Genomic DNA, 12500 nt, shown 5'->3' on the forward strand with positions numbered 1-12500 from the left:
ATATAGGTTGTAGGTAGTTAAATTATAGCTGCATCGCTCGCGGCTCGTCATATATTTAACGTTAATCCGCGATTTCACCGAGCGTTTCACTGACGGTGAGCAGCCTGACGCTGCTTCATTAACACTGCCGCTGTTGTCACGTCACGTGTTACCATACCGACGAGCTAACGTGTCCAGGTTATAACCCTGTTGTCAATAAACACACGTGGAGACGGTGCTTCAGATACTGCATTAATACTGAAGCTAAATTGTCCACTGTCCACTGCAGCATGTGAATGCAATGAAAAGAATAAAATCTGAGCCAACCAGCTGTTAAAATGTTGTCCAGGTTAATGTTTTGGCCATTAAAGGCCCTTCATTTCAAGATTTCAACTGTGATCGGGCTTTAAACAGGTGGCTGACCTGTTCAGATGGGTGTAACTCACTTTTTCTGCAGGCGAGCTACTTTTCAATTGATCAAGTCGTGGGGATCTACCTCATTCATATATATCATTTATATTTACTTATTTATTAAATATATGTTTTTCTTAACAAGTTAAAGGTGTTTAATGATAATGCAAGCACGTTTAACACATATAGTTAATATTGTTAATAAATTAAAGGTGTTTAATTATGATACAAGTAAGTTTAACACATGTAGTTAATATTGTTAACAAGTTAAAGGTGTTTAAAGATAATACAAGCATGTTTAACACATAATGCTAATAAATTAAAGGTGTTTAATGATAATACAAGTATGTTTAATACATATAGTTAATATTGTTAACAAGTTAAAGGTGTTTAATGACAATACAAGCATGTTTAACACATATAGTTAATATTGTTAAAAAATTAAAGGTGTTTAATGATAATACAATAATGTTTAATACATATAGTTAATATTGTTAACAAGTTAAAGGTGTTTAATGATAATACAAGTATGTTTGATGCATATAGTTAATATTGTAAACAAGTTAAAGGTGTTTAAAGATAATGCAAGCATGTTTAACACATATAGCTAATATTGTTAAAAAATTAAAGGTGTTTAATGATAATGCAAGCATGTTTAACACATAGTTAATATTCTTAAAAAATTAAAGGTGTTTAATTATAATACAAGTATGTTTAATACATGTAGTTAATATTGTTAACAAGTTAAAGGTGTTTAAAGATAATACAAGCATGTTTAACACATAATGTTAATAAATTAAAGGTGTTTAATGATAATACAAGTATGTTTAATACATATAGTTAATATTGTTAACAAGTTAAAGGTGTTTAATGATAATACAAGCATGTTTAATACATATAGTTAATATTGTTAAAAAGTTAAAGGTGTTTAATGATAATACAAGCATGTTTAACACATAGTTAATATTGTTAAAAAATTAAAGGTGTTTAATGATAATACAATAATGTTTAATACATATAGTTAATATTGTTAACAAGTTAAAGGTGTTTAATGATAATACAAGTATGTTTGATACATATAGTTAATATTGTTAACAAGTTAAAGGTGTTTAAAGATAATGCAAGCATGTGTAACACATATAGTTAATATTGTTAAAAAATTAAAGGTGTTTAATGATAATGCAAGCATGTTTAACACATATAGTTAATATTGTTAATAAATTAAAGGTGTTTAATTATAATACAAGTATGTTTAATACATGTAGTTAATATTGTTAACAAGTTAAAGGTGTTTAAAGATAATACAAGCATGTTTAACACATAATGTTAATAAATTAAAGGTGTTTAATGATAATACAAGTATGTTTAATACATATAGTTAATATTGTTAACAAGTTAAAGGTGTTTAATGATAATACAAGTATGTTTGATACATATAGTTAATATTGTTAACAAGTTAAAGGTGTTTAAAGATAATGCAAGCATGTTTAACACATATAGTTAATATTGTTAAAAAATTAAAGGTGTTTAATGATAATGCAAGCATGTTTAACACATATAGTTAATATTGTTAATAAATTAAAGGTGTTTAATTATAATACAAGTATGTTTAATACATGTAGTTAATATTGTTAACAAGTTAAAGGTGTTTAAAGATAATACAAGCATGTTTAACACATAATGTTAATAAATTAAAGGTGTTTAATGATAATACAAGTATGTTTAATACATATAGTTAATATTGTTAACAAGTTAAAGGTGTTTAATGACAATACAAGCATGTTTAACACATATAGTTAATATTGTTAACAAGTTAAAAGATAATACAAGCATGTTTAACACATATAGTTAATATTGTTAACAACTTAAAGGTGTTTAAAGATAATACAAGCATGTTTAACACATATAGTTAATATTGTTAATAAATTAAAGGTGTTTAAAGATAATACAAGCATGTTTAACACATATAGTTAATATTGTTAATAAGTTAAAGGTGTTTAAAAATAATACAAGCATGTTTAACACATATAGATTCCTTTCTTTCATGAAGACAAGAATATAAGTTGGTGTATTACCTGATTGTGATGACTTGCATTGATTGGAATCAGACAGTGGTGCTGATAACGTCCGCATTTTCGAATGGAGGAGAAAAAAAGTCCTCCTTTCTGTCCAATACCACATGAAAGTGGTTGGTTTTTGGCATCTTATTTGTCCAGCTTCCGTACTCCTTTGTATACACTTTACAAGAAATACATTGTCGGCAAACTCCGTAGCTTGCTAGCTTGTGCACGCCAGCTTTCTGAGACTCTTATTTTGTTAGCGCAACTGTGCAACTGTGCAGTCGGTCTTTGGAGTTTTGACGACAGGTACGGCGCCAGAGTCTGTTGAAATAAAGTGTTTCTCGCCTTCCTGTCGGTAATTTTAATGAGCTAAATATGTACATAAAGTGTTGTACTTATATTCCAACTCCGCGTTCTTCTTGGTCATCGCCGCTGCCGCCGTCACCCCCCGCCCCCCGACCACACCACCACAAATAGATGCCTGTCCTGTGGGAAACACTGCACACACACACACACACACACACACACACACATTGTTACCTCATGGTCTTTCCTACCTGTATCCAGGCTACTACGACGCTCTGGTGCCCAGCGCGGCCTTCGAGTTCCACCAGGACCCGTCCGTGGGTCAGATCGCGCTGGCCTTCCTGCAGGCCTCCTTCGCTTACAGCGGCTGGAACTTCCTCAACTACGTGACAGAGGAAATCGTGAATCCGCGCACGTATGTCGTCATGTGTGTTTTTTTCAACCCACGTGGCCCAGAACGTTGACCAAAGTCTTGGGTCTTGGTGCGACCAGGAACCTGCCGCGGGCCATCTACATCTCCATCCCCTTGGTGACGCTGGTCTACACCATGACCAACATCGCTTACTTCTCCTCCATGACCCCGGAAGAGCTGCTGGCGTCCAACGCCGTGGCGGTGGTAAGCAGCTGACCAGATGAAAGCAAATGGGTCACATGACTAATTGGAGGCATAAGAGTCATGAGGGTTGTCAGCACGAGTTCCAAGGAGGTCACTTCCTTCCCAAATGCGGTCATGTGACGCCTGAATGACGACTTCTGTTCCAGGTCATTTCAGTTACAGATCAATTGATATCGTTTTGTTTCATGGCCGATACAGATACGACTAATAATATTCAAGTAGGCCGATAACTGATATTCATTTGCAGTAAAAGTGATCAAACATGAATATTATATGCAAACTTTTTGACTTGGCAGCCTCATTGGGCTAAAACAATTTGGCCTATACGTATGTGTACATATATCATTAATATAAAGGATATATCATTATTATAATTAGTTATTAAGAGTATGTGAAAGTTGAACTACTACCTTGTTTACTTCCGTGACGACCTCCTTCAAGTTTTGTTATCAAGCAGAAATATCAAGCAGCATAGAGAGAGTGTTTTGCATTTGTCCCATCATGCATTGCAGATTATTTAAATGGTGATTGGGCGATTTTTTTTTAATAATATCCACAAAGTTCAGTGAGCAGGTTGTGTTATGTGTGACCATGTGTGTTGACGTTTTGTGTGGGTTTTTTTTGCGCAATGACTAGGGAAGGTTGTTTGGATTGGGACATATAAGTGAATGCTGTGCTGATGGGGCTCCATATCATAATGTATGGTCATCAACCTGTTTTACACATATTTGCCACAAATCAGATTGTTAGATATTGTAAAAAAAAAAAAAAAAAGAAGGTGCGTCAGATTCTTTATTAAACTCCTGACGTCTCGCGGGTCAAACCGAAGACGTAGATCGTAATATGATTTTATACCACTTTATGGATTTAATACATTGTAAGTTTTCCTCGTGAAATACGGCGAACATTTAAATAAAAACAATTCTGGGATTTTATATATATATATGTGTGTGTGTGTGTGTGTGTGTGTATATATATATATATATATATATATATATATATATATATATATATATATATATATATATATATACATACATACATACACACACATATGTGTATATATATATATATATATATATATATATATATATATATGTATATATATATATATATATATATATATATATATATATATATATATACATATATATATATACACATACCTGTACATACATGCATATATATCCATCCATCCATTTTCTACCGCTTGTCCCTTTTTGGGGTCGCGATGTATATATATATATACATATATATATATATATATATATATATATATATATATATATATATATATATATATATATATATATATAAGTCATATATATATATTATTTATATACTATTATATATATAATAGTATATATTATATACTATTATATATATATACAGTCATACATACATACATATATTATATATGATGTGTACATATATTATATATAATAGTATATAAATAATATATATATATATATATATGTATATATATATATTTATATACTATTATATAGAATAGTATATATTATATACTATTATATATATACATACATATATATATACAGTCATACATACATATATGATGTATACATATATATTATATATAATATATATATATACATATATAATAGTATATAAATAATATGTATATATATGTATTATTTATATACTATTATGTATAATAGTATATATTATATACTATTATATATAATAGTATATATTATATATATATATATTTACTATTATATATAATAGTATATATTACTATTATATATATACATATATATTATATATAATATATATATACACAAATATTATATATAATAGTATATAAATAATATGTATATATATGTATATATGTATTATTTATATACTATTATGTATAATAGTATATATTATATACTATTATATATAATAGTTTATATTATATATATATATATAATATATACACTATTATATATAATAGTAATATATACTATTATATATAATAGTATATATATATATATATAATATATACTATTATATATAATAGTATATAATATATACTATTATACATAATAGTATATAAATAATACATATATACATATATATATATATACATATTATTTATATACTATTATATATATATATATATATATATATATATTATATATAATACATATGTATACATTATATATGTATGTATGACTGTATATATATGTATGTATATATATATAATAGTATATAATATATACTATTCTATATAATAGTGTATAAATATATATATATATATATATATATATATATATATATAATAGTATATAATATATACTATTCTATATATTAGTGTATAAATATATATATACATATATATATATATATATATATATTATTTATATACTATTATATATAATATATGAACACATCATATATAATATATGTATGTATGTATGACTGTATATATATATAATAGTATATAATATATACTATTATTTATATAATAGTATATAAATAATATATATATATGACTTATATATATATATATATATATATACCTCGCGACCCCAAAAAGGGACAAGCGGTAGAAAATGGATGGATGGATATATATGCATGTATGTACAGGTATGTGTATATATATATATATATATATATATATATATATATATATATATATATATATATATATATATATATATTAATCAACATAGATAGAACTAAATATAATTTAGAGATTTAAGCATTGAATTAAAAACATTTTTACAAATAATATCTGACCTATTTTTTTTACATTTTTATGACTGAGACCCTGCCGGGTCCCTAAGATCAAACTTAAGGGAAGCCCTAAAATGTATTAAAGGACAGTGTTTTAGTTTCCTATCATTAAACACATTGTCACTGTTCAAACTGTGTGTGATGTTACAGTGGCCAAAAATATGAACTATGCTTGATAAAACAAAACCTCGACCTTGTTTTAATGAATACTTAGGCCTACTACGCTACTGTATTTCAACGCTGGTCATTATGGTGGTACCAGGAGAGTCAGGTTTATTTCTGAGGTGGTACTTGGTGAAAGACGTTTTGACTACCACTGCGCTAAAGACAAACAACCACATGATCAAACTGATATCCCTCAGAGCAGAGGCGGTAGGCTACATATTTAAGATGTGTAGCAAAGCCTGTTCGTCTTTCTTTCCGTTTTTAACCAAGCTCTTTTTTTGGGTGAGTTTTGGTAGGGTTGGGTCATAGGATCTATCATGTACGCTAAAAAGAAAAGAACAAAGCTTGCTCAGAGGTATTTTGTGCAGCGTGCCACGCCCTCCTGGCTCCGCCCGGGAAAGTCCTCCGTCGACTTTTTGCGGTCGTCGCTCTGACGAAAGACAAAACCTTTTGAAGTGAGTCATGTTGCTGTCACCTAAATGTGCCCATTGTGATCCGCAGACCTTTGGAGAAAAGCTGCTGGGGATGTTCTCCTGGATGATGCCCATCTCCGTAGCTCTGTCCACCTTTGGCGGAATCAACGGATACCTGTTCACCTCGTCCAGGTGAGACCATGTCAGGTCCAAACATTGATGACATCTATTAAACAAGACAAGAGGCAAAGAATTAAACAGAGACAGAATTCAATTTGGACTCAATTGAGGAGAAACGTGTCGACCTGTAACCTCTTACAGTGTCACCCACGCTCTGGCGAAAGATTGTACGAAACTCCTCCCTCTTTATTTTACTTTCTCCGACCACGTGACCACAGCTGCTTCCAAAGGACAAAGGTTGCCAACAGTTCACAGAAAAGGTCGTAAACAAGTTCAAAAAGAGGTTCGCAAAACAGTTCAAAAAGACGTTTGTAAAACAGTTGAAAAAGAAAGTTCAAAAAGAGGTAATCTGGAAATTGGGCAGATCCCGCCTTCTCTCCGCTTTGAAGTCCTTGGGTTAGAACAATATCTTTCTGTTGATTACCATACATGAAAGAAAACAGAACACCTTCATTTCGCTTCCCCCCTACACAGTGGAGTTTTACCAGCCTTACTCTTGGTAGCCTTCCCGGTAAGGTCTATTCAGGTGTACTGGAGAGGAGGCTACGCCGGATAGTCGAACCTCGGATTCAGGAGGAACAGTGTGGTTTTCGTCCTGGTCGTGGAACTGTGGACCAGCTCTATACTCTCGGCAGGGTCCTTGAGGGTGCATGGGAGTTTGCTCAACCAGTCTACATGTGCTTTGTGGACTTGGAGAAGGCATTCGACCGTGTAGTCCTGTGGGGAGTGCTCAGAGAGTATGGGGTAACGGACTGTCTTATTGTGGCGGTCCGCTCCCTGTATGATCAGTGTCAGAGCTTGGTCCGCATTGCCGGAAGTAAGTCGGACACGTTTCCAGTGAGGGTTGGACTCCGCCAAGGCTGCCCTTTGTCACCGATTCTGTTCATAACCTTTATGGACAGAATTTCTAGGCGCAGTCAAGGCGTTGAGGGGATCTGGTTTGGTGGCTGCAGGATTAGGTCTCTGCTTTTTGCAGATGATGTGGTCCTGATGGCTTCATCTGGCCAAGATCTTCAGCTCTCACTGGATCGGTTCACAGCCGAGTGTGAAGCGACTGGGATGGGAATCAGCACCTCCAAATCCGAGTCCATGGTTCTCGCCCGGAAAAGGGTGGAGTGCCATCTACGGGTTGGGGAGGAGATCTTGCCCCAAGTGGAGGAGTTCAAGTACCTCGGAGTCTTGTTCACGAGTGAGGGAAGAGTGGATGGTGAGATCGACAGGCGGATCGGTGCGGCGTCTTCAGTAATGCGGACGCTGTATCGATCCGTTGTGGTGAAGAAGGAGCTGAGCCAGAAGGCAAAGCTCTCGATTTACTGGTCGATCTACGTTCCCATCCTCACCTATGGTCATGAGCTTTGGGTCATGACCGAAAGGACAAGATCACGGGTACAAGCGGCCGAAATGAGTTTCCTCCGCCGGGTGGCGGGGCTCTCCCTTAGAGATAGGGTGAGAAGCTCTGTCATCCGGGGGGAGCTCAAAGTAAAGCCGCTGCTCCTCCACATCGAGAGGAGCCAGATGAGGTGGTTCGGGCATCTGGTCAGGATGCCACCCGAACGCCTCCCTCGGGAGGTGTTTCGGGCACGTCCGACCGGTAGGAGGCCACGGGGAAGACCCAGGACACGTTGGGAAGACTATGTCTCCCGGCTGGCCTGGGAACGCCTCGGGATCCGGGATCCCCCGGGAGGAGCTGGACGAAGTGGCTGGGGAGAGAGAAGTCTGGGCTTCCCTGCTTAAGCTGCTGCCCCCGCGACCCGACCTCGGATAAGCGGAAGAAGATGGATGGATGGATGGACTCTTGGTAGGTTCCAAAGACAGCTTTTGCTTCTCACCGGGCACTCAAATGTAAAAGACGTTCGTAAAACATTTGAAAAAGGAGGTTCAAAAAGAGGTCGTCTGGAAATTGGGCAGATCCTGCCTTCTCTCCGCTTTGAAGTCCTTGGGTTAGAACAATATCTTTCTGTTGATTACCATACATGAAAGAAAACAGAACACCTTCATTTTGCTTCCCCCCTACGCAGTGGAGTTTTACCAGCCTTACTCTTGGTAGGTTCCAAAGACAGCTTTTGCTTCTCACCGGGCACTCAAATGTAAAAGACGTTCGTAAAACAGTTGAAAAAGGAGGTTCAAAAAGAGGTCGTCTGGAAATTGGGCAGATCCTGCCTTCTCTCCGCTTTGAAGTCCTTGGGTTAGAACAATATATTTCTGTTGATTACCATACATGAAAGAAAACAGAACACCTTCATTTTGCTTACCCCCTACGCAGTGGAGTTTTACAAGCCTTACTCTTGGTAGGTTCCAAAGACAGCTTTTGCTTCTCACCGGGCACTCAAATGTAAAAGACGTTCGTAAAACAGTTGAAAAAGGAGGTTCAAAAAGAGGTAATCTGGAAATGGGGCAGATCCAGTCTTCTCTCCGCTTTGAAGTCCTTGGGTTAGAACAATATCTTTCTGTTGATTACCATACATGAAAGAAAACAGAACACCTTCATTTTGCTTCCCCCCTACGCAGTGGAGTTTTACCAGCCTTACTCTTGGTAGGTTCCAAAGACAGTTTTTGCTTCTCACCGGGCACTCAAATGTAAAAGACGTTCGTAAAACAGTTGAAAAAGGAGGTTCAAAAAGAGGTCGTCTGGAAATTGGGCAGATCCCGCCTTCTCTCCGCTTTGAAGTCCTTGGGTTAGAACAATATCTTTCTGTTGATTACCATACATGAAAGAAAACAGAACACCTTCATTTTGCTTACCCCCTAGACAGTGGAGTTTTACGAGCCTTCTTCTTTGTAGGTTCTAAAGACAGCTTTTGCTTCTCACCGGGCACTCAAATGTAAAAGATGTTGGTAAAACAGTTGAAAAAGGAGGTTCAAAAAGAGGTCGTCTGGAAATTGGGCAGATCCAGTCTTCTCTCCGCTTTGAAGTCCTTGGGTTAGAACAATATCTTTCTGTTGATTACCATACATGAAAGAAAACAGAACACCTTCATTTTGCTTCCCCCCTACACAGTGGAGTTTTACGAGCCTTACTCTTGGTAGGTTCCAAGAACATCTTTTGCTTCTCACCGGGCACTCAAATGTAAAAGACGTTCGTAAAACAGTTGAAAAAGGAGGTTCAAAAAGAGGTAATCTGGAAACTGGGCAGATCTTGTCTTCTCTCCGCTTTTAAGTCCTTGGGTTAGAACAATATCTTTCTGTTGATTACCATACATAAAAGAAAACAGAACACCTTCATTTTGCTTGCCCCCTAGACAGTGGAGTTTTACGAGCCTTCTTCTTCGTAGGTTCCAAAGACAGCCTTTGCTTCTCACCGGGCACACAAATGTAAAAGACGTTCGTAAAACAGTTGAAAAAGGAGGTTCAAAAAGAGGTAATCTGGAAATTGGGCAGATCTTGTCTTCTCTCCGCTTTGAAGTCCTTGGGTTAGAACAATATCTTTCTGTTGATTACCATACATGAAAGAAAACCGAACACCTTCATTTTACTTCCCCCCTACACAGTGGAGTTTTACAAGCCTTACTCTTGGTAGGTTCCAAAGACAGCTTTTGCTTCTCACCGGGCACTCAAATGTAAAAGACGTTCGTAAAACAGTTGAAAAAGGAGGTTCAAAAAGAGGTCGTCTGGAAATTGGGCAGATCCAGTCTTCTCTCCGCTTTGAAGTCCTTGGGTTAGAACAATATCTTTCTGTTGATTACCATACATGAAAGAAAACAGAACACCTTCATTTTGCTTCCCCCCTACACAGTGGAGTTTTACCAGTCTTACTCTTGGTAGGTTCCAAAGACAGCTTTTGCTTCTCACCGGGCACTCAAATGTAAAAGACGTTCGTTAAAACAGTTGAAAAAAGAGGTTCAAAAAGAGGTCGTCTGGAAATTGGGCAGATCCCGCCTTCTCTCCGCTTTGAAGTCCTTGGGTTAGAACAATATCTTTCTGTTGATTACCAAACATGAAAGAAAACAGAACACCTTCATTTTGCTTACCCCCTAGACAGTGGAGTTTTACGAGCCTTCTTCTTGGTTGGTTCCAAAGACAGCTTTTGCTTCTCACCGGGCACTCAAATGTAAAAGACGTTCGTAAAACAGTTGAAAAAGGAGGTTCAAAAAGAGGTCGTCTGGAAATTGGGCAGATCCTGCCTTCTCTCTGCTTTGAAGTCCTTGGGTTAGAACAATATATTTCTGTTGATTACCATACATGAAAGAAAACCGAACACCTTCATTTTGCTTCCCCCCCTACACAGTGGAGTTTTACTAGCCTTACTCTTGGTAGGTTCCAAAGACAGCTTTTGCTTCTCACCGGGCACTCAAATGTAAAAGACGTTCGTAAAACAGTTGAAAAAGGAGGTTCAAAAAGAGGTAATCTGGAAATAGGGCAGATCTTGTCTTCTCTCCGCTTTGAAGTCCTTGGGTTAGAACAATATCTTTCTGTTGATTACCATACATGAAAGAAAATCGAACGCCTTCATTTTGCTTCCCCCCTACACAGTGGAATTTTACGAGCCTTCTTCTTGGTTGGTTCCAAAGACAGCTTTTGCTTCTCACCGGGCACTCAAATGTAAAAGACGTTCGTAAAACAGTTGAAAAAGGAGGTTCAAAAAGAGGTCGTCTGGAAATTGGGCAGATCCCGCCTTCTCTCCGATTTGAAGTCCTTGGGTTAGAAGAATATCTTTCTGTTGATTACCATACATGAAAGAAGACAGAACACCTTCATTTTGCTTCCCCCCTACGCAGTGGAGTTTTACCAGCCTTACTCTTGGTAGGTTCCAAAGACAGCTTTTGCTTCTCACCGGGCACTCAAATGTAAAAGACGTTCGTAAAACAGTTGAAAAAGGAGGTTCAAAAAGAGGTCGTCTGGAAATTGGGCAGATCCAGTCTTCTCTCCGCTTTGAAGTCCTTGGGTTAGAACAATATCTTTCTGTTGATTACCATACATGAAAGAAAACAGAACACCTTAATTTCGCTTCCCCACTACGCAGTGGAGTTTTACCAGCCTTACTCTTGGTAGGTTCCAAAGACAGCTTTTGCTTCTCACCGGGCACTCAAATGTAAAAGACGTTCGTAAAACAGTTGAAAAAGGAGGTTCAAAAAGAGGTCATCTGGAAATTGGGCAGATCCAGTCTTCTCTCCGCTTTGAAGTCCTTGGGTTAGAACAATATCTTTCTGTTGATTACCATACCTTACACACGAACAATTGTTGCGGGTCTGTGTGTGTGTGCATAGGTTGTGTTTCTCGGGGGCCCGAGAAGGTCACCTGCCTTACCTGCTGGCTATGATCCACCTGAAGAACTGCACGCCCATCCCCGCCCTGCTGGTCTGCGTGAGTACCAGCGCCTGTCAATGGGCCGCAACATTAGGTACCCCTGCAGGCGTGTTTTCACGTGACGGATGACTCCAACCCCGCAGTGCTTTGCCACCATCCTCATCTTGTGCATCGGGGAGACGCACAACCTGATCAACTACGTCTCCTTCATCAACTACCTGTCCTACGGCGTCACCATCGCCGGCCTCCTCTTCCTCCGCAAGAAGAGACCCAGCCTGGCGCGACCCATCAAGGTACTCGTCGACTATTTGTTTCATTCAAATGCTACATTTTCATTCCTGCTCTTTTTCACTGATTGTAAAATATATTTGTGCTGTCAAA

General features: G+C 36.7%; 1 protein-coding gene across 1 annotated transcript in view; it reads left to right on the forward strand.

The window, feature by feature from the left end:
* LOC133608235 (asc-type amino acid transporter 1-like) overlaps positions 1-12500 on the forward strand; it is an 86516-nt gene that overhangs the window by 66296 nt on the left and 7720 nt on the right. Inside the window, exons 5-9 of the mRNA XM_061963439.1 lie at positions 3018-3171; positions 3249-3372; positions 6784-6887; positions 12080-12176; positions 12263-12412. Of these exons, the coding sequence (XP_061819423.1) occupies positions 3018-3171; positions 3249-3372; positions 6784-6887; positions 12080-12176; positions 12263-12412 (629 nt within the window). The remainder of the gene's footprint in view (positions 1-3017; positions 3172-3248; positions 3373-6783; positions 6888-12079; positions 12177-12262; positions 12413-12500) is intronic.

Source organism: Nerophis lumbriciformis, linkage group LG06 (genome assembly GCF_033978685.3).
Source record: "Nerophis lumbriciformis linkage group LG06, RoL_Nlum_v2.1, whole genome shotgun sequence".
NCBI classification, from domain to species: Eukaryota; Metazoa; Chordata; class Actinopteri; order Syngnathiformes; family Syngnathidae; genus Nerophis; species Nerophis lumbriciformis.